At 43.4% G+C, this 23722-nt stretch overlaps 1 protein-coding gene across 1 annotated transcript in view; it reads left to right on the top strand.

Moving 5' to 3' along the window:
- The first annotated feature begins 691 nt into the window (after positions 1-691).
- Positions 692-23722, top strand: part of LOC111972743 (voltage-gated inwardly rectifying potassium channel KCNH7) — a 127212-nt gene continuing 104181 nt past the window's right edge. Inside the window, exons 1-2 of the mRNA XM_070449339.1 lie at positions 692-1117; positions 1706-1936. Coding sequence (XP_070305440.1) covers positions 1042-1117; positions 1706-1936 — 307 coding nt within the window. The 5' untranslated portion in view covers positions 692-1041. The remainder of the gene's footprint in view (positions 1118-1705; positions 1937-23722) is intronic.

Below are 23722 nucleotides of genomic sequence, written 5' to 3'. Positions count from 1 at the left end.
CAGGACAGTATGAAGGGCTTTTCATTCTGCCCTCATTTGCATATTTGTATGGAGATTATCTGAGCTGTGTATTAGACAGGTATGGGTTTCATATAAATTGGAATGCAACACCTACTGAGTCAATTTAAATGATGTTTTGCTACACAACAAGGTAGAACTATACAAATAATTAAAAACTGTCAATAGGCTATATAATCAATGCTAAACAATATTTTATAAGGAAATCAAGAGGTCTCAATTGCGCCCATGTGTCATCGRTGAAAATTCAGCACCATGGACAAGTCCTCGTGCGCTATTACTAGGCTACAGCATACAGTAGGCCACTCACAATTTGTTACAGAACGCTTTCATGTATTCAGTTTGAAATGGTAACGCTCAAGCTGTATATTAATGACATAACAAATACGATGGATGAAGTACATATTTCATTTATCGTGTACTTTGTACTTTATTTGTACTATGAACTCAAAGCTTTTTCATGAATATTCTGTCCATGGATGCTATACTGTACGTAAATAAAAACCACGTGGCTCCAACTCAAAGATGCAACTCATTGAGCACGTCTTACATGCGCACTGAAGAGGACATACTGTACAGGTTTTCGAGATTGCCTGACTGATGTATGCTTTCTCAGCACTAAGAATGAACCTTACCCGAGGTGGCAGCGCTGTTCGCTAAGCCCCTAGGGGTAACGTCACTCCCCTGGCATATCAGCCCCTGTCCTCTAGTCGTCCACCACATCACCACAGAGAACGTCAAGATCGCATCCATCTTCAACTAGAAATGGTTTACAAACTACATCTGACCCAGGCAATCCTCCCCGATTCCGTGCGTATCGGCAAGGAGTCATTCAAATGCTCCGGTATGCATGCAGGCTAAAGCGTATTCTTGTGAATTTGGGAAAGGTCATTTAAAGTGGAAAGTACGTGTGCGTCGAGAAGGCTATGATTTGTGACAAAGGACATATAAAGAAGAGGAAGCTACAACAGTAACTTCAGGTCTCATTGCGAAAGCGCCTTTATACAAGACCACGGAATAATCATGCCTGTTCGGAGAGGTCACGTTGCGCCACAAAATACATTTCTTGGAATAATAATACGGAAATTCGAGGGACAGAGTAAGTATACCATCCCAAGTGTCATCATTTTAATCTAAAGTGTTATTCTTGGCATTGTGGCAGTCGTGTATATCAGTCTGTTTGGAAATGAAGTTACGTTTTAAAAACAGTTTGAACTTGTCCAATTGAGAATGGGGTTTGTTAATTGAAAGCAATTTGTTAGTGACAAATCAAGTGTCAATAATGTACTTTGTTGAGCTTTACTATATCTTTATTATCTATTACTATCTATTTACTATCTATTTAGTATCATTAGTGGTGGATGATTGATTTGAGCCTCCCCCTTACTATGTAAAGCGTTTTGGGTGTGTAGAAAATYAATATATTAGTCCAATCAATTATTATTATTATTTTTTTATCTCCTATGCTCCTGTATGCTTCAAGTCAATCAAGAGTTGTTTCAAAAAGTCTAAAAAATGATTAAAAAATATATATCACCTTTSTAATAATAAAATCAAGTATTGGACTGTCTTCAGTTTACAAATACAGCAATGTTCAAAAACTCTCAAATTGTAATGTATTACCTCTAGACTGCTGTACATAAAGATTGGTTTGATAGCATTGTGTATTGTTTTTGTGTTCTTACAGATAGGAAATTTGTTATAGCCAATGCCCGGGTACAGAACTGTGCGATCATCTACTGTAATGACGGCTTCTGTGAGATGACCGGCTATTCCAGACCGGATGTCATGCAGAAGCCGTGCACCTGTGACTTCCTCCACGGCGATCACACGGACACACATGCCATCAGCCAGGTGGACCAGGCTCTGATGGGCTCAGAGGAGCGCAAGGTGGAAATCACATATCACCGCAAAGATGGTGAGTCAGTCAACCAGGCCAGCAACAGACAGAAGAGGTGGTGGTACGCACTAGGTGTGACAGGCTGCCTCTGAGAAACCATAAACTACAGTCCCACCACAAGACAGCCCCCTTAATCATTTCAAATGTGTCCCAAATGGCATCCTATTCTCTATGTAGTGCACTACTTTTGTACTTTTGACCAGAGACCTGTGGATTCTAGTGCGCCATATAGGGAATAGGCTGTCATTTGGGATGCTACCTGGTTTTGGTTAGCTGAGCTCTTAAATGTGGCTTTATCCTATTAGAGACACAGTCAGTGAACACAGTAGAGATGAGGTGACACAGTCTTGACAGGGCACTTGACAACGAGAAGTAATGAGAGCCTTTCTTTCCATCAAGTGTTTGTCTCCATTGACCTGCGTAATAAATGTCGCTATTCGTGCAGATGCTACTTTTCTGATCTTCTGTACAGTGGACCACTGTGCAGTAAACTGTGGRTGTTATGTGAGTATTTCGTCTATGACAAGATAATTATAATAATCCACAAGCCAATTCAAGGGTTGGGTATTTTTTTRTTGGAAAACAACATTTATAGGAAAGAACAAAAACAATCTATCCATAACAAATTGTGGAAAAACATTTCCTATCCATGTATGATGTGGATCTTCCCTTGGATTTACTGAAATATGCTATGTCTGGGAAATATTATATGTAGCTACCATCAGTTACAATTCCTGTCTTAAACCATAACTGATATCATCGTTCTGATTATGAGGTACGATGTCATGAGAGAGTTTCAGGGAATGTTATTATACTCTAAGCGAGGAAGCAAGCTAGACTAGGACAATGATCTCTGGCTTGATAAAAAGCATTTGCCATTGCATAATGGAGGTGTAATCAGTGGCTTGGCAGACAATACCAGAAGTCTGAACATGACAATGTATAAAGACCATGGCATATGAGAGGTATTAAAGTGACATTCAGCATCTAGCAGTATTAACCAGCAGATCATGTCAATTTCAGATGTATTTTATGTATGGCAGGTGTAAAATGGTAGTTTACTTCATCTTAGTCCTAGTTGTGACAAAGATACATGCAGCAGAGAGAGTGAATTTTGACTCTGACAAGGTTAACAGGGCTTGGTCAGCTGCCATGACACAATAGGGAGTAGTGTGTTACTTTCTGACAGAGGAATGGAAAGTGCTGTCTCAGTTCCCTCTGGTCTAGCGCACAGTTTGCTTAGACTCACCTTCCTGCCTCCAAGGCTGTTCTAGACTATTTTAATGAGGATACAAATAGCTCATAGCGATTCAATGCACAGTCTTGTTTCACAGTGAAAATAAATCAATGAATGTCTGCAGTATGTGAATACCATCCCACAAAATCTCTCAACAGTGGAGAGACAGCCAAGTCCAGCCACAATATGAACAAAACAATTAATTTAGTACCCAATGTACCATCATCAGACTGGAACTGTAAACATGTCACAGACCAGTGTTGTTTCCAAATAGTACCCTATTCCCTACACAGTGCACAAAATGTATGCACTATATTTCCAAAAATGTGGCATTTGGGATGCACACCAGCTTCACAGGTGGGCTTTTCTGTTTTCCTCTCAATTTGTTTCCTACACAAATTGGATTTAACTGTCGGTTCAGAGTTTTTCCCACAGAGATCCTATMAAATTACTGTTCTATTTCCTAATTTTATGTTTTTTCCTGACCACATGAACTGACCTGAAAAAACTCTGGGCTTTTCTCATTACCACACAAATACAAGGACAAGGAGTTGCCGTAACTGTACAGTATGTCTATGAGGCAATGTTATTCCGTCATATGCTCCAGGTCCTTGACTCCTCTGGCAAAACAAAACCAAAATACATCTCATTTTTCACTCCAAAAGCAGATGTTGTTTTTCCTCTTCTAGCCCTGTTTGACTGTTCTCGTGAGGACCTTCAGTCCTCTTTGGCTTCCATTTCCTTGGGCCACTGTGTTCCACATGGGTGGAGTGCTTTTTTAGCTAAACTCTAGACATGATATGAACTGTTTTCAGTACAGGCAGCAGTACTGCCGCCCTCTGTGAAGTCGCAGTGAATTAAAATGATGTTGATATTCAATGACACATCTACACATGTAATGCCACTAATATCATCTTCAGGCAGAGTGTTTTTTGGTCAGTATAACACCCATCCAAGTCAATGTGATGTCGCTCCCCTTTTCGGGGTATAGTATATGACGACAGMAAGTCAGGTTGAATTTTTTTTGTGCCTTGGCTCATGGCAGGTAGCCTAGCAGTTGAGTGTTGGGCCAGTAAACAAAAAATTGCTGGTTCCAATCCCCGAGCCGTCTAGGTGAAATAATTGTCGATGTGCCCTTGAGCAAGGCACTTAACCCTAATTGCTACTGTAAGTRGCTCTGGATTTATGTTCTGCTAAATGACTCAAATGTGAATGTAATCTTCTTCTCTTATGTGGTTAACTATACTGTGTACATAATGAAACATTTGCCTTGGCGCTTTGCAGCTCCCTAAACTGACTGTAGATGTACAGGAACATCCAGATAGTTCAATTTTTTATCTTCCTGAAGCAGCAGTCATCAGCCTAGACAGATTTCTGCTAATCACGTGGAAATCAGAGCCAGATYCTCCTCTAGTAAGTTGAAAATATATTTTTTGAATCCTGGAGAAAGAAAATTACACAAAATACTCTAGGGGGCTCTTTGAAAATGTACCACTATGAAGAGCAGAGTTTTAAAGGCACTTTAGTCACTGTGTGGTTCTGTATAAACTCAATGTGTCGATCATGGTTAATAAGGAATGGGAGCAGAGTAAAAGCCATAAGACACATTCAAATGGAATCATTACACTTGCTCTCCCGCCCCCCTTCCTGTGCCTCGAGACATGACTCTTAATACTCCTCTGAGGAGTCTAGAGTGAGTCGCGGAGCTCATGAATAAACATGTCAAGGATGGCACTGCAGTGAATAGGAGTGAGCAGCGTACAGCGTAAATGCATTATAGCGCTGTGGAAGGACACAATCCACAGGCTCCTGTAGATGGAACGCATATGCAAGCGTCATGACATCCTTGAGAGCAATGGCCCTATCGACACAAGCTCACTTCCTACAAATGAAAGCTGATGGACTGGAAAGTGGCTGTGTTTGTTGTCTCCTTGTTTGACCCCATTCTGAGCTATCAGAACCCCTGCAAACCAATAATAGTTTTTTGATTCTCAGTGGGTCATTTTGTAAAAGCCTATCGCTTTAATGTAAATTACATTAGACACAAGAGGGGTGAGACAGTGTTGACAGCATACAAAAATAGTTGAGCATAAGGATGAATAAGCGATAGGTCCCGGCAGAGGAAATAGAGGATGTGTGTGTCTAATCAATATTAAATCATATGACTCACAACTCGGTGGTGTTAGACCTCAGGTGCTCTCTCCCTCGCTCTTACGCACCCTTACTGTCTAACGGGAAGCACTATCAAATGAATCATTGTCATGCAGAATTGTTAACATAAAACTGTAGATGGGAATAGTCGCGCTTATTAGCATCTCTTTTGGTTGTCATACTGTCATGTTCCAACTCCGGCGGATCTTGAAATGCACCGTCAAGTGATTAAGAAAGCCCAGTGACATCATCATCAGCCACACATCTCCAGCTTTTTGACCTGAAGGAAGCAGAAAAGTTAAGCTGCTTATGCGTGTGCTTAGAAATTAAGGCAGAAGGACAATGAAGACCACAGTGAGGTACATGGCCAAAACCTTCGCCACAGGGCAATTGTATCTATTATCTAGGTGTTGAATAGTAAATGATTGCGAGAGGAGATAAATCCACAATCACAATGTCTTCGCTCTCCATGAAGATTCCCTAATCAATAAGGTAAATGCCTTCCTTTGCGGGGGCTTTGCAAAAACGATCCTATTCCGAGGGGTGTAATAATACTTAGTAACTGAATGAGTGTGAACAAAGGGAAGCTGACACTGAGCAGTGTGGTGGAGTTAAATGGATAATGGGAACAGTCCCAGCTTAGCTAGCCGTGTTGCTGAGGTATGTGTGTGGGTGCCTGATTTCAAAGGTAACTCCCCTTTGAGGAGCTGAAGGGATGTCTCCCCRCAAGGGCGGACTGGGACAATAATTCGCCACCGGCATTTTATCCACATCAGCCCACATCCTGACCCTACATACCCTACTTAGACACTGKTGTCACTGTGCTTCTTTTGGTTTCTGTCTGCCTGTCTGCTTAAGCCTTATACGTTATAAAAGCCAAGCAATTAGTTCTTGGCATGTGTGTTCCCCTGAATCAACACCTAACCTAAGTGTTAATTACTATTTCAGGGCTTCAGATTAACATTTCCCCTTGGTATCCTTGCTGCCACTAACTTTTACAGTTGGTGGCACCAGCCCATGATTTGGTCAGACTCCACATCCTGAATAATCATCTTATAAAGTCATTTATGGTGCTTTATTATGAAGTGTAATACATAGAATATGGAGGTATTCATGAAATAAGTTGTTTCATCTAGCACATCCAATGAGGAATGCATGACTCAAGATATTTTGTGCAACCTAATCCAGTGATTGTCATGAATTTTGTGTTGCCAATTAGACTACAGTTGCTATATTTGACTTAATAGTTGTTTCGTTCAATAGAGATGAATTATGCACATCTTTATATGCACTAACTATCATAGGCTAGTTCATTTGGGGTTCTGCACCTGAGGAAGTACAGCGAGTGCAAATGTTATAAATAAATGAACGTGGAACAAAACAAGAAACACGAAAAGCGTACAGACATGAAACAGAAACAGAGTCAATAACACCTGAGGAAAGAACCAAGGGGAGGAAGTGAAATATACAGGGGAGGTAATCAGGAAGYTGATGGAGTCCAGGTGAATCTCATGAGGCGCAGGTGTGCGTAACGATGGTGGCAGGTGTGCGTAATAATCTTGCGACGTCTAGCGCCGGAGAGGGGGAGCGGCAGTACACGTGATGGTACACCCTACCTGACGTGTGGCTCTAGCCGCAGCACAACGCCGGCCAGAGGYYCGGCCCCAAAGGACCAGGAACGGGCTGGTCGCTTCTGCTGAGGCGTGGAAACRTGACTAGCCGGCTGAGGCGCYGGAGCCTCGTKAGGCTCCCATGCCTCAGCAGAAGCGACCGGCTGTACGCTTTTCGTGTTTCTTGTTTCTTGTTTTGTTCCAAGTTTTTTTATTTATTACATTTGCACTCCCTGTACTTGCTTCCCGACTCCCAGTGTACACGTTACAGATACCTACAGAAAGCTGAGGCCCTCCTCTCTTCGACAAGGACAAGGGGATGAAACTTCAAAAGCTTTGATTTTCCCGCAATTGCATTTTGAAGTGTTATYTGATCAGAACAACATTTTATTGCACAGGGGCAGGGCACACACTTTTATTACAGGAATCATAAGGATAATGCACTTTACTGTTTGACCAAATCATGGTTTTGTCCGCCCCCCAAAAATAGGAAGTTTGAGTGAGGTGACAATGTAGAATAGAATGTGCTCTTTCTACGTTTAAAGTCACCCTTTTCATTGTTAGCAGAGTCAGAGCAGGTCTCTAGGCTGATGCAGCGTTTGACTTTGAATGGGAGTTTGCGTGACCTCAGCTCAGCCTATCAGAAAACCTGTAAAGCCCATCTTGGTAGGGGGACGACCATTGCCCACCCAGGCTCGTTATAGATTAGTATAACAGAGAAATTGAGCAAAAATCTTAACAGGCCCATGGGCTGCCGGACATGTCACCACATTTTATATTAAAACAAATATTTGTGTGTGTGTCAATTTCGACCAGCCCACCCAACTAAAAAATGGTCCAGCCCATCTGCTAGAATTGCCAGATGGGGGGGGGGGGGGGGTACCACATTTGGCTGCTGCAGGAGACCAGGATGGCTGCGGTCAAAAGGAGGCGCATGCATTTTTTATTGATCTTTGCCTCTTTGGTTTCTCCCAGTATGTCTCAAAATGCATTGAGTGTTTTCCCCTCGTRAGAGTCAGGCGTTTAGCAGATGGAAGCCAGTCTATCAGAGTAATGATTAAAACATGAAATGAAAACAGATCAGGTTTTAATTTGAGATCAGGTAACAGTAGTGCAGCTTCCTCCAGTCTGTTGTAGTCGCATCTCCAGGCAACTACATAAAGACTTCTCTGTGAGAACAAACTAGAAATGGAACTCTAATAGAATGTTAAATAAAACCTAGAATTTATTTTGTGGTAGATTTCTTCAATAAATCAACCTTGGTTTATTCTCCAAAGATATAAATCCTGTTCTAGACCGGCTTGATGTAATTATCATCTGACAAAAAAGCGATCAACACTGAATTGGTGGAGTATTGGACAGCACATCAAGGACAAAATCCTTGCCTAGTCACCCTACATATCCACATATGAATTCCTATCTCCATCTCAAGGGGGCATTGTTCAATCCAATCCAATCCAATCCAATCCAATGGTCACCAAATCATCTGTTTTAGCGTCCAATGAGCTTTTGCCAGCTGATTAGCCATTCCAGCCCACTGGATGACAAATATCAGCTATCTAGCTAGCAAAATACTTACAGTATTGGAAGATACTGATGAAAGATGAAAGTAAGCTACGATGACTAGCTTGGAGCAGTCTCACTGAGGCGAGATATGGCCACATGGCCAAGAGACTCCAAACAAAGGGTTAGCATGCCTTCCCTCTCCTCCCCTTACATATTCCCCTCTTAATTGGCTATGCGTCAGTGCAGTTGTGTATGGCCTCAGCAACACAGCCCTGTAACAACCATGTCACAGTGTATTAGCAAGATAACCATGGAGAGTGTCACGTATAGCTTACACCATCTAGAACGGTTGTTTTTATGTCTAAATGTTATGATTCATAACATTTTTGTTTTTGAAGATCAGTGTTAAAAATATGTAATATGAGAATGCTTCTCCCTCATTGGACAAGCTACCATGCCAATTTAACCTTAAGAAGAGTCTGCTGAGCAAAATAACAAAACGTGTACGCCTATATCAATTTTTGTTTTCATTATAACGTAGCATAAACACCCTATCTAGTGGGAGCACTAAAGATAATTCATTTAAGAGATGGACATGAAGTTCTACATATAACACTGTCCTAACCTCACTCTTCTGGATGCTTTCAGACTTCTCTTGCTCATAAAAATGCTTCGATACAGAGATGTTCTTCAAGGCTGCCTGGACTATTGTTGACCAATTCCATGAGCAACAGCACTTAAGAAGAGCACTGTATGTGAACAGTTTAGTGTTTTGTTGTTGATTGCTGTGTTCTGCACATCTGGAGGAATTGGAAGATGCATTTCTTTTGTGGAATTAGTTTTGAGAGATTGATCGGCTTGGTTCTTGCAAGGGTCATCTGCTGAATCGTCAGGCAACGCAAGGAAGGAATGGTAACCGGGTGGACTATAAACCCAACAAGGACAACAAGAAGAGTTAGGACATAGACAAACAAACACAAAACCAACACAGGGCAAAAGAGTAAGGATTTCTGAGGGATTTCTGGAGGACATTTCAGGCCTTGATAAGAAAACAAGCATTCAGACGAGCAAACAAACAAGCAAAGGAACACTTGAAAATGAGGTGGGAAGATCCTAAACATCGAGAGAGTATCTTAATTTATGTGTAACGTGTTGTTTCATTGAAAAACACATTTAACATCTTTATTTGTATTATTCATAAAAGTGKATTGTTTAAACAGTGCATGTATCTCTATAGGTGCATTATTTAAATAAGTTATTTCATCAAGAGGCACAAGCACCTCATTCTAGAGCAGAGTGRATTGTTTAAAGAGGTCACAAGGGGGATGAAGATTGACTCATTCTCTAAGCATTGTTTCAGAGACCTTGCCATCACGTGTCCTGAAAATGGGTCGTGGACATTCTAATCAATAATGAGGAGAGACAAGGTCAATCACCAATCAGGATATTAATTTTGTTCAAAATGTATTAATATGGAAGGGATAGAGTAATAACGATGGCCGGTTGACCCAACATGGTGACTGTTGGATTGAGAGCCCCGACACAAAGGATACAAAGATATTTTATAGAAAAMATACACCCCCTTAGTCCACATGACAAACAACAGATGTGTGGAATTGGTCACAAGGTTATGAATCGTATGAAAGAAATGAATAATTCACAGCAGACAGTATCTGCTGTAAAGACTGTTCTCATTGTGTGGAAACCACGGTCTGGCCCCCAAAACAAGGTTCCCCTCATCATTATCCATACCCGAGTCACCTCCATCCTGGTACCTCCCAGTACACAAACACCAACTCATTCTCTGGAATGCGGGCTCCGAGAGACAACAAGACCATTATCAATCAGTTGCTAGAGTTAAATCTCAGAAMCTCCTCTCAGTTCACACAGACACAATAGAGTTCTAAGAACCCGATTCTGTTGCATAAAACAACCATTTGATGCAATAACAGTATTATAACATAATCTTGTAATTTCTCCACGAAAATGTTACAAAAAATAAATGAAAAAATAAATTTCTAAGAGAATCCCCAGAGACTCAGAGGGACTCAGAGGGAAGACAATAGAAGACCTTCTGTTCACCAGTACACAGATGATCCTAATGCTTGGCACACAGCTCTCCAAAATACCAATAATTAACTTAAAATGTCAGAAAACAGAACAATAAACAACTCTACATTGATTCCACCCCCAAATGTAACATTAATATTTATTATAACGGCACTGTGATGTTCAAGGTTCAGAGGCCAGCCTGGATCAATTTGTCCGCTACTTTGACCAAATACAAAACCTCTTGTTGCTGAACTTAAAACCTCTTCACTGCCACTACCTACAACATGCTCCACTCCATCTGTGCCCCAGTATGTAGTCCCTAGGGTCCCTTTCCCTCCCTCGCCTGCAGCAGACACAGCCCTGAGTATGCCTCTCACACGTGACACCTGCAGTACCACAGCATCTATTAGAGGAGATCAGCCTGGTGCGTCAGCATAGGGAGGAGATCAGGGAACTGCAGTGTGCAGTGAAGAATGTTGAGGAGGTCAACCAGACTCTCAGGATGGAAGTGGACAGACTTAGAGAGGAACTGTCCGGTACAGTCAACACCAGCTACATGCAGAACCTGCAGAAGGAGCTACATGAGCTAAGGCAGGAATTTCCGAGCCACCACCATCCACTCTACAAAGTCCCACAAAAACCTAGAACCAAGCCAATAGCTGAATCGGAACCCACCAACCAACCAACCCAACCAACCAATACACCAACCCAGCTGACCTCCTCCATCCCCATCTCATGGCATGTAATTACTCCCATCACTCCTGTCATCCTCCACAGACCTGATGAGAAACCAGACATTATATTAATGATGGACTCCAATGGAAGGTTTTAATTAGAGAGCTTTGGAGCTCTTGACTGTGGCCCAGCTTGACTCCCCCAGCCATATCATCATTCACACAGGGACCAATGACATGCGTGCCCAATAAGAGAGGGTGGCATCACCCAGGGGACTGATAGAGAGAGCCATCTTCCCCCTTGCYGAGATTGTAATATATCCCTGCTCCAGAGGAGAGATTTCCATCCTGCCATCCTCCAAAAGGTAAATGCCAGCCTCTGTCAGGAATGTGTGGTATYGCCCAACATACACCTGYCCCACCATCCCACCCTCAGCTTAGACTGTCTTTACGACAATGCACACCTGTTCCCATCTTTCGCAAGGACGTTAAAGGATTCTGCTCTGGGTGGCCAGTCCACCTCACCCACAGGAGCCARAGACCAGCCACCAACTCCCTGAGACAAATCAGACACTCCTTTAGACCTGGATCCGGTGGTGCCATACAGAATGGAGAACAGCCAGCAATACTGTCCCCCACACCACCCACCCTCCACCACTTCTCCCCCAGGAGACTCAGTCAAAGAGGCAACATGCAGAGTTAAGAACATCGCCAGCCACACTGCCCTCCGCACTGCCCTCCACACCACCCTCTTCAATTCCCCCTACAACCTCCCTCCCATGCTACTAGACCAGGCTTGCCTCAGCACAGCTCTACCAGACCAGGCCCGCCTCAACAACCAGCTCTACCAGACCGGCCCATACAGCAGAGCTCTACCAGAACAGGCCCGCATCATCACAGCTTACCACACCCGGCCCACCTCAGAACAGCTCAACCAGTCCCGGCCTGCCTCAGCACAAATCTACCAGACCAGGCCGCCTCAGCACAGCTCAAACAGACCAGGCCCGCCTCAGCACAGCTCAACCAGACCAGGCCGCCTCAGCACAGCTCAACCAGAACAGGCCCGCCTCAGCACAGCTCAACTACACCCGACCCACCTCAGTACAACTCTACCAGACCAGGCCCACCTCAGCACAGCTCAACCAGAACACGCCCGCCTCAGCACAGCTCAACAGAACAGACCTGCCTCAGCACAGCTCAACAGAACAGACCTGCCTCAGCACAGCTTCACCACACCCGGCCCACCTCAGTACAGCTCTACCAGACCAGGCCAGCCTCAGCACAGCTCAACAGAACAGGCCCTCCTCAGCACAGCTCAACCAGAACAGACCCGCCTCAGCACAGCTTCACCACACCCGGCCCACCTCAGTACAGCTCTACCAGACCAGGCCAGCCTCAGCACAGCTCAACCAGACCAGGCCCGCCTCAGCACAGCTCAACCAGACCAGCCCATTCACATCGTCAGCCTACATATGCTGAGAGTTTGCCATACTGCGTTCCACCCTCTTCAATTCACCCCACAACCTCCCTCCCAGGCTAGTTTTGGTTACTCTCCCTACTCCCATCCTCAGGACAAGCCTGGAACACTCCTATCCCCAATGGCAGCCCCAACCCTGCAACAGGAGCCACACCAAGGTTTCCTGTCCACACCCAGAACATGGTATTGGCAGCCCCACCGGTCCCCTGCAGCAGCTCCACTCCTTTGGATGGAGCTTCATCCAGGTGGACTGCTCTGCTCTCCCAGTTCCCGCCCCAGCCCCTGCATCCAGCGACTTGAGGGATGTCTGTCAAATGCTCAGTCTTCTCTGCTCTCACGTGTTTGGCCAGCGACCTTGGCAAAGTTTCAGCTCACTGAACAAGTAGCTGCAGATGATCCTATGCCTGTTAGCTCTTATGGGAATGAGCTAAATACCCCCTCTGACTTTAAATATTGTAGGAGGCTTGGCCTAATGCACCTAAATGTGCGAAGTATGATAAAAAGAATGGACACAATTGACATTTGGGTACAGGACTCGTGTCCTGACATCATGGCTCTCTCAGAAACATGGTTAAATGGTTCTCTCTCTGATAAAGAAATTGAAGTAAATTATTATAATGTATTTAGATGTGACAGGTTACAAAAATAGGGAGGAGGGGCCATATACAGTACCAGTCATAGGTTAGTACATACCTACTCATTCAAGGGTTTTTCTTTATTTTTACTATTTTATACATAGTAGAATAATAGTGAAGACATCAAAACTATGAAATAACACATATGGAATCATGTAGTAACCAAAAAAGTGTGAAACAAATCAAAATATATTTTCTATTCTTCAAAGTAGCCACTTTTTTGCCTTGATGACAGCTTTGCATATGCTTGGCATTCTCTCAATCAGCTTCACCTGGAATTCTTTTCCAACAGTCTTGAAGGAGTTCCCACATATGCTGAGCACTTGTTGGCTGCTTTTCCTTCACTCTGCGGTCCAACTCATCCAAAACCATCTCAATGGGGTTTTGGTCGGGTGATTGTGGAGGCCAGGTCATCTGTATTTTTGACTGTTTATATACAAAATATTGACTTGTCTGTAAAAAATTGTAACATGCACTTGTATGCCGATGATGCTGTTGTGTATGCTATTGCCCCCACGGTTGACAAGGCTCTATCTGAACTACAGTCTGCCTTTATTGTATTACAGAAAAACTTTATTTGCCTGAAATGAGTATTGAACGCAGGTAAAACTAAGCATATGTTGTTCTCTAGAGCGCATAAAAATTATTCTGATGATTTAAGCTTATGTACTTTGGATGGTYTCCATATTGATCATGTCCCTGCTTACAAGTATCAGGGCATCTGGATAGATGAAAACTGTTTTTTTAAAGTATATTGATGAGTTAGTAGAGAAGCTGAGAATAAAAATGGGCTTCTTCTGTACATTTACATTTAACAGACGCTCTTATCCAGAGCGACTTACAAATTGGAAAGTTCATACATATTCATCCTGGTCCCCCCGTGGGGAATGAACCCACAACCCTGGCGTTGCAAGCGCCATGCTCTACCAACTGAGCCACACGGGACCACTTCTGTAGAAGTAGATCCTGCCTCTCGCTAAATAGTAGAAAGCAGATAAATCATTCGACGTTCTTATCAGTCCTAGACTATGGCAACATCATCTATATGAACGTAGCTGCCACTTCATTAAATCTGTTAAATGCAGTTTATCATAGTGCACCCCGCTTTGTTACGGGCGACAATTGTAGTACACATCACTGCATTCTCAATCAGAAAGTTGGTTGGCCCTCTTTGATGTCACATAGGGTGATACATTGTTATTTTTTCATTTATAAAGAAAGCTCTTTTACAAAAAGTCAGACTGTACCTAACATCATTACTAAACTTTAGACATTTGAGTTACCACACCTGGTCTCAGGGATGGCTAACTCTGGAAATTCCTTTGTTCTCTAGTTCTCTATCATTTCGTTTTTTTGCACCTTATTTGTGGAACAATCTTCAAAATGTTCTTAAATGTAATGTTTTGGTGCCTCTATGCCAATTTACAAAGATGATTGAAGATKTTTTTACTGAAGATGACTTTCTGCTTGCATTTTGTATTCTGCTTGCATTTTGTATTTTCTGTCACTTATGTAATTCAGGGCTCATCTGTAAAAGAGACCTTGGTCTCAGTATGACTCCCTGATAAAATAAAGGTAAAATAAATAAATTAAATTAAAGACTAAGAGCACCACCACACAGCGGTAGACCTTTGGCAATAATGGCTCAATTAGCATATATGTTATGAATTATTGATGGTGGAAATATAATCTAGTTAAAATGCCTATTTACTCTGTTCCATCTGACTGCGCAATCTACTGTCTCATCAGCCCAGCCAGGCCCCCTTTATAAACTTGATCTRCACTATAAAAAGCATCTAGACTTATCTCACATTTCTTTTAGACTAACATTTAGTTTTCAACAGCAGAGATAAAATGGTTATGTAATTCAGATAGTTCTAGCCTCTATCAATTTAGACGTCACTTATTATTGTCAACAAGTTGAATATAAAGAAAATTAAGACGTGATATCCCTTCTCAACTTGTCCCTTTGCTGACTATTGGGAAAATGTAAAATTATAAGACTGTCAAATCTTTCAGTTACAACATTATTTTCCTCAATCTCAAATACCTGTACATCTTCTAAATTACACAATTGCTTTGCCCGCTGACCTTATGCATTCATAGTCAGCTTGATAWAAGCTTTTTCCATGATGGATGCATTATCCTGAAAGGCCACAGCATCAAAGATCTGCATTCCTCTGTGGCCTGGTATCTGACATTCAATAGGACCACGGTAAAGAGCTGGAAATCTCAATTTGACCATCTGTGAGTGTGGGGTCTGAAGACYGGGATCATCCTGGGGTGCTGAGAGAGCCCCTTAGGCGGTGAGGGCGATGCTAGATCTCATAGAGTGACACTTGAAGGGAAACTTGAACSCACCGCCACCAAATTGATAATGATAGACATCCAATCACTGGTAGAAACACTGATGTACACTATCAGCACTTTGTATTCTCCTGGACCTGCCAGTTTCAATGACCCAACCTACCTGTGAATGATCTACAACTCAGAGAGGGCGAGGGGGTAACTCGGTCATATTCAGTAGTGCACACAATAGCAAAACGTTTCGCAATGGAAAATGAAAACCACTGTTTCTTATTAGACAAGTTCAGTTAGTCCCTCCTCCTTTTTTATTTCACAATTATTTAACCAGGTAGGCCAGTTGACAACAAGTTCTCATTTACAACTGCGACCTGCCCAAGATAAAGCAAAGCAGTGTGACACAAACAACACAGAGTTACACATGGGATAAACAAACATACAGTCAATAACACAATAGAAAAGTCTATATACAGTGTGTGCAAATSTAGTAAGATTAGGGAGGGAYGGCAATAAATAGCCCYTAATGGCAAAATAATTACAATTRAGCAATTAAACACTGGAGTGATAGATGTMCAGAAGYTGAATGTGCAACTAGAGATACTGYGGTGCAAAGGASAAAAAAAAGTTATAACAACATGGGGATGAGGTATTTGGGTGGGCTATTTACAGATGGGCTATYTACAMGTGCTTTAAGCATCAGCTGCTCTGACAGCTGATGCTTAAAGTTAGTGAGGGAGATATAAGTCTCCAGCTTAAGTGATTTTTSRAATTCGTTCCAGTCATTGGCAGCAGAGAACTGGAAYGAAAGGCGGCCKAAMSAGAAGTTGGCTTTGGGGGTGACCAGTGAAATATACCTGCTGGAGCACGTGCTACGGGTGGGTGCTGCTATGGTGACCAGTGACCTGAGATAAGGCGGGGCTTTACCTAGCAAAGACTTATAGATGACCTGGAGCCAGTAGTTTTGGCGACGAATATGAAGCGAGGGCCAGCCAACAAGAGCATACAGGTCGCAGTGGTGGGTAGTATATGGGGCTTTGGTGACAAAGTGGATGGCACTGTGATAGACTACATCCAATTTGCTGAGTAGAGTGTTGGAGGCTATTTTGTAAATGACATCGCCGAAGTCAAGGATCGGTAGAATAGTCAGTTTTACGAGGGTGTGTTTGTCAACATGAGTGAAGGAGGCTTTGTTTGCGAAATAGGAAGCTGATTCTAGATTTAGTTTTGGATTGGAGATGCTTAAAATTACTGTGAGTCTGGAAGGAGAGTTTACAGTCTAAGCAGACACCTAGATATTTGTAGTTGTCCCCATATTCTAAGTCAGAACCGTCCAGAGTAGTGATGCTAGACGGACGGGTGTGTGCAGGCAGCGATCGGTTGAAGAGCATGCATTTAGTTTTGTTTGTATTTAAGCGCAGTTGGAGGCCACAGAAGGAGTGTTGTTTGCCATTGAAGCTCCTCTGGAGGTTTGTTAACACAGTGTCCAAAGATGGGACAGAAGTATACAGAATGGTGTCGTCTGTGTAAAGGTGGATCAGAGAATCACCAGCAGCAAGAGCGAAATCATTGGTGTATACAGAGAAAAGAGTCGGCCCGAGAATTGAACCCTGTGGCACCCCCATAGAGACTGCCAGAGGTCTGGACAACAGGCCCTTCGATTTGACACACTGAACTCTATCAGAGAAGTAGTTGGAGAACTAGGCGAGGCAGTCATTTGAGAAACTAATGCTGTTGAGTCTGCCGATGAGAATGCAGTGATTGACAGAGTCGAAAGCCTTGGCCAGGTCGATAAATACGGCTGCACAGTATTGTCTTTTATCGATGGCGGTTATGATATCATTTAGGACTTTAAGTGTGGCTGAGGTGCACCCATGACCAGCTCGGAAACCAGATTGTATAGCGGAGAAGGTACGGTGGGATTCGAAATGGTCGGTGATCTGTTTGTTAACTTGACTTTCGAAGACTTTAGAAAGGCAGGGTAGGATAGATATAGGTCTTTAACAGTTTGGGTCTAGAGTGTCACCCCCTTTGAAAAGGGGGATGACCACGYCAGCTTTCCAATCTTTAGGGATCTCAAACGATACGAAAGAGAGGTTGAACAGGCTAGTAGTAAGGGTTGCAACAATTTCGGRGGATAATTTTAGAAAGAGATGGTCCAGATTGTCTAGCCCAGCAGATTTGTAGGGGTCCAGATTTTGCAGATCTTTCAGAACATCAGCTATCTGGATTTGGGTGAAGGAGAAATGGGGGAGGCCTGGGGAAGTTGTTGTGGGGGGTGCAGAGCTGTTGACCGGGGTAGGGGTAGCCAGGTGGAAAGCATGGCCAGCCATAGAAAAATTCTTATTGAAATTCTCGATTATCGTAGATTTATCGGTGGTGACAGTGTTTCCTAGCGTCAGTGCAGTAGGCAGCTGGGAGGAGGGGCTCTTATTCTCCATGGACTTTATAGTGTCCCAGAACTTTTGGGATTTTGAGCTACAGGATTCAAATTTCTGTTTGAAAAACCTAGCCTTATCTTTCCTAACTGCCTGTTAATATTTGTTCCTAACTTCCCTGAAAAGTTACATATAGCGGGGGGCGAATAAGGTCAATGGAATGAGGTCAATATCCTTCCAGGATACCCGGGCCAGGTCGCTTAGAAAGGCCTGCTCGCTGATGTGTTTTAGGGAGCGTTTGACAGTGATGAGTGGTGGTCGTTTGACCACGGACCCATTATGGACGCAGGCAATGAGGCAGTGATCGCTGAGATCCTGGTTGAAGAGAGAGGAGGTGTATTTAGAGGGCAGGTTGGTCAGGATGATATCTATGATGGTGCCCATGTTTACTGATTGAAGGTTGTACCTGGTGGGTTCCATGATAATTTGTGAGCGATTGAGGGCATCTAGCTTAGATTATAGGACGGCCGCAGTGTTAAGCATATCCCAGGATAGGTCACCTAACAGTACAAACTCTGAAGATAAATGGGGGGCAATTAATTCACATATGGTGTACAGGGCACAGCTGGGGCTGAGGGGGGTCTTTACCAAGTGGCAACAGTGAGAGACTTATTTCTGGAAAGGTGGATTTTTAAAAGTAGAAGCTCGAACTGTTTGGGCACAGACCTGGATAGTATGGCAGAACTCTGCAGGCTGTCTCTGCAGTAGATTGCAACTCCACCCCCTTTGGCAGTTCTATCTTGGCGGAAAATGTTGTAGTTGGGAATGGAAATCTCAGAATTTTTGGTGGTCTTCCACGGCTAGGACATCAGGGTTGGCAGAGTGTACTAAAGCAGTGAATAAAACAAACTTAGGGAGGAGGCTTCTGATGTTAACATGAATGAAACCAAGGGTTTTGTGGTTACAGAAGTCAACAAATGATAGCGCCTAGGGAATAGGAGTGGAACTAGGGGCTACAGGGCCTGGGTTAACCTCTACATCACCAGAGGAACAGAGGAGGAGTTGGATAAGGGTACGGCTAAAGGCTATAAAAATAACTGGTCATCTAGTGCGTTGGGGACAGAATAAAATGAGCAGATTTCTGGGCGTGGTAGAATAGATTCAAGGCATAATATACAGACAAGGGTATGTTAGGTTGTGAGTGCAGTGGAGGTAAACCTAGGTGTTTAGGAGTGACGATGAGAGAGGTTTCGTCTCCGTAGGGACAAGTTAAGCCAGGTGAGGTCTCCGCATGTGTGTGGGGTGGGACGAAAGAGCTATCTAATGCATGTTGAGCGGGACTGAAGGCTCTACAGTGAAGTAAAACAATAAAAACTAGCCAAGACAGCAGTAGACAAGGCATATTGACATTAGAGAGAGGCCTAAAGCAATCACAGGTGTTGATCAGGAGAGCTAAGACAGCAATGGGAAAATGGTGATGAATGGGCAGAGCGGGTCAGTTAGGTACATGCAGGACCTGAGTTCCAGGGTGGGGCCGACAGGTAAACAAAATGAGGTACCGTGTTATTGAAACAGTCAAGGGGGCATCAGCTGTGTAGCCGAGGGATCATAGGGTAGTAGAGCAGCAATAGGTGAGTCAGGGTGCTGTACGGTATTCACTACTACGCTAGGCGAGCAGGGGACACAGCGTTCTGAAAAGCTAGCGGGCCGGGGCTAGTAGCTGGTTCTTCGGCGACATCGTAACAGAATAGCCTGTTGAGACCACATCGGGCGATCACATCGGCAGTCCAGTCGTGATGGATCGGCGGGGCACGTGTCGTCAATAAAGGGTCCAGGCCAATTGGCAAAGGAGGTATTGTAGCCCTAGAATTAGCTGGTATATGGGCCTAGCTCAAGGCTAGCTGGTGCTTGCTTCGGGACAGAGGCGTTAGCTAACAGTAGCCACTCGTTTGCAGCTAGTTAGSTGCGATGATCTGGATTAATGATCTGGTGTAATGATCCGGAGCGGCAGGAATCCGGTGATATGGTAGAGAGAAGCAGTCCGATATGCTRTGGGTTTCAGTCCATTCTCTTCCATTTGCTGCCTTGTGAATACAACCGTGTACACACCTAATGACACAATTGTTTAGGAATATGTATAGCACTGAATAACACCTCTCAAACCGTAAGCCAAATGTTCCTGTACTTTTTAGGGAGATTTACCACCAACCCGAGAGGCACACATACATACTACTCTATATCCTGGCCACTTTCCACAATCATGCATGTAGTCTGATTTGATCTGTGTACTGGCAGAGGGAATTAACTGGAGAATTCTCTATTCAATCAACACACCKGAGTCTGTCTGCCTTCCTAATGGCTATGAAAGGTGTGAATAGTTTCCTGACCAAAAGTAGGAAATGATTATTTACTTTATTTCCCCCCGTGGAATGAATTATTATACACCTGACATTCAGCAGGTGATAGGATGAGGAGGGACCCCCATAGCTCACCCTTTTAGAAGCCTGTTGTTTTCTAGTAAATCAATTCCCAAACATATTTCCGCTGACTTTGCCATTCTGGCCCCCTCTTGGGTCTGCATGGGTCTCCTCTTTCCTGCAGCAGATTCTGTACTCACACACAGTAGCTCGTTTCTTTGCACAGATTCCAAATGTGACGCAATGTGCAACATTAATGTATGCCAACTAACAGATACAAGATCCGTGTACACACTGAATAATTTAAAGACGAAAGACGAAGATGAATAGGTGTTATTTTRGTCATGTAATTGCGGGTAATCCTAAATGCTGTTAACTAAAAGCGATGAATGTTTAATKCCTGCGAATCTTCCTTTGGCATCTTCCTTTATAAGGAGAATCTTAAAGCGCTGACAATGAACKGTATCGATATCAGAGGAGGTGAGTGAGGCGTTTTATACACCGGATTTGGTTATAACCGATAGCAGATTAAATATCTGAAGGCTTTACTTATAACCAATTCAGCACAATTACAATGATTGTGATAGGTGGTTGTCTTACCTACAGTAGCTACCTTAAGCTGAATAGCCTGACCGTAAGATGCTTTGGATAAGTGTCAGCTAAATGTCTCCTTTTTTTTTCATCCAATAAAAACATGAATGTAATTCGCAGTTTAGGAAATAAAATGTTGTTTAAGAAGGGTTGTTCCATGGGGGCTGCTGATGCACGGAAGCATCCTAWGCCTGACATGTAAAGGCAGTCCAACACAAGATCGATATATTTAGTCAGACAGACAGCTACTGCTAATGAATGCGACTGGCAGCGTGGTGTGAGATCCAGCTCTGAYACGATTCCTGTGAACGCGTAATGTGTGTTCTTTGTGAGCCTGGCTGGTAGACAGAGGGAGACAGAGACATTTGCATAGGGAAGGGTGGGCATTTTGTATGGCTTATTATTGCACATCAGGTGTTCTTCCTAGAAGGGCAGTGGATATGTGGCTTGTTTTATGAGGGCAGCGAGACTTRGGGAGAAATGGAGTCCCACTGAGGAAAGGATTTATTTCTGTCTACTCTGAATGACATTGAATTAATCTGAATCTGCTTTTTACACTTCAATGGTAATGCTGATAGCATTATATTGTAGTGGAGGATATAGGGTTATGGTCCTAGGAGATTAGGGAGAATAAATTATGAGTTGAACATGATCTAATGAGTGGATAGATTTAGCAGCCAGATAAATCTGCATCATCAGTGACAGTGTATATCTACCTCTACCACTCCAGTATCCCTGCACATTGTAAATATMCTATTGGATCTGACCCTGTAWATAGCTGACTTKTTTTTTTAATATATTTTTTTCTTGTTTGTTTTTGTTCTACTTTATGTTATTTTTAGTACTGCATTGATATTGATTCCTGTATTGTTGGGTTTAGAGCGTACAAGAAAGGAACTCAGTGTACTTGTGCACGTGAAATAAAAACTTGAAACAAGGCTGGATACATTTTTAAACCATGCAAACAGGCACCAGGAAACCACCCTCAACGTCCTGGCAATGTGAACTTGTGAAGAAAAAAAAAATATATAMAATAAGGAATGCCTCCTATTCAAATTATATAGCCGTACAAATGAATATAATAGTGTATACTTGTCACCATATCACCTCCACCCTACCTGACACCCTAGACCCACTCCAATTTGCTTACCGACCCAATAGGTCCACAGACGACGCAATCGCAACCACACTGCACACTGCCCTAACCCATCTGGACAAGAGGAATACCTATGTGAGAATGTTGTTCATCGACTACAGCTCAGCATTTAACACCATAGTACCCTCCAAACTCGTCATCAAGCTCGAGACCCTGGGGTCTCGAACTCACCCGCCCGTGCAACTGGGTCCTGACTTCCTGACGGGCCGCCCCAGGTGGTGAGGGTAGGTAACAACATCTCCACCCCGCTGATCCTCAACACTGGGGCCCCACAAGGGTGCGTTCTGAGCCCTCTCCTGTGCTCCCTGTTCACCCACGACTGCGTGGCCATGCACGCCTCCAACTCAATCATCAAGTTTGCGGACGACACTACAGTGGTAGGCTTGATTACCAACAACGACGAGACGGCCTACAGGGAGGAGGTGAGGGCCTCGGAGTGTGGTGACAGGAATATAACCTCACACTCAACGTCAACAAAACAAAGGAGATGATTGTGGACTTCAGGAAACAGCAGAGGAGCACCCCCTATCCACATCGACGGGACAGTAGTGGAGAAGGTGGAGAAGGTGGAAAGTTTTAAGTTCCTCGGTGTACACATCACGGACAAACTGAATTGGTCCACCCACACAGACAGCGTTGTGAAGAAGGCGCAGCAGCGCCTCTTCAACCTCAGGAGGCTGAAGAAATTCGGCTTGTCACCAAAAGCACTCACAACTTCTACAGATGCACAATCGAGAGCATCCTGTCGGGCTGTATCACCGCCTGGTACGGCAACTGCTCCGCCCACAACCGTTAGGCTCTCCAAGGGTAGTGAGGTTTGCACAACGCATCACCGGGGGCAAACTACCTGCCCTCCAGGACACCTACACCACCCGATGTCACAGGAAGGCCATAAAGATCTCAAGGACAACAACCACCCGAGCCATTGCTGTTCACCCCGCTATCATCCAGAAGGCGAGGTTAGTACAGGTGCATCAAAGCAGGGACCGAGAGACTGAAAAACAGCTTCTATCTCAAGGCCATCAGACTGTTAACAGCCACCACTAACATTTAGTGGCCGCTGCCAACATACTGACTCAACTCCAGCCACTTTAATAATGGGAATTGATGGAAATTATGTAAAAATGTATCACTAGCCACTTTAAACAATGCCACTTAATATAATGTTTACATACCCTACATTACTCATCTCATATGTATATGTATATTATCTACTGCATCTTGCCATCTTTTATGTAATACATGTATCACTAGCCACTTTAAAACTATGCCACTTTATGTTTACATACCCTACATTACCATCTCATATGTATAGACTGTACACTATACCATCTACTGCATCTTGCCTATGCCGTTCTGTACCATCACTCATTCATATATCTTTATGTACATATTCTTTATCCCTTTACACTTGTGTGTATAAGTAGTAGTTGTGAATTGTTAGGTTAGATTACTTGTTGGTTATTACTGCATTGTCGGAACTAGAAGCACAAGCATTTCGCTACACTCGCATTAACATCTGCTAACCATGTGTATGTGACAAATACAATTTGGATTTTGATTTTGTCTATATGGAAGGACGCTTAACATTTCAGTATGTATTTTTGTTTACGATGCCA

Source organism: Salvelinus sp. IW2-2015, linkage group LG2 (genome assembly GCF_002910315.2).
Source record: "Salvelinus sp. IW2-2015 linkage group LG2, ASM291031v2, whole genome shotgun sequence".
NCBI lineage: Eukaryota > Metazoa > Chordata > Actinopteri > Salmoniformes > Salmonidae > Salvelinus > Salvelinus sp. IW2-2015.
This window is presented reverse-complemented; position numbering and strand designations above follow the sequence as displayed.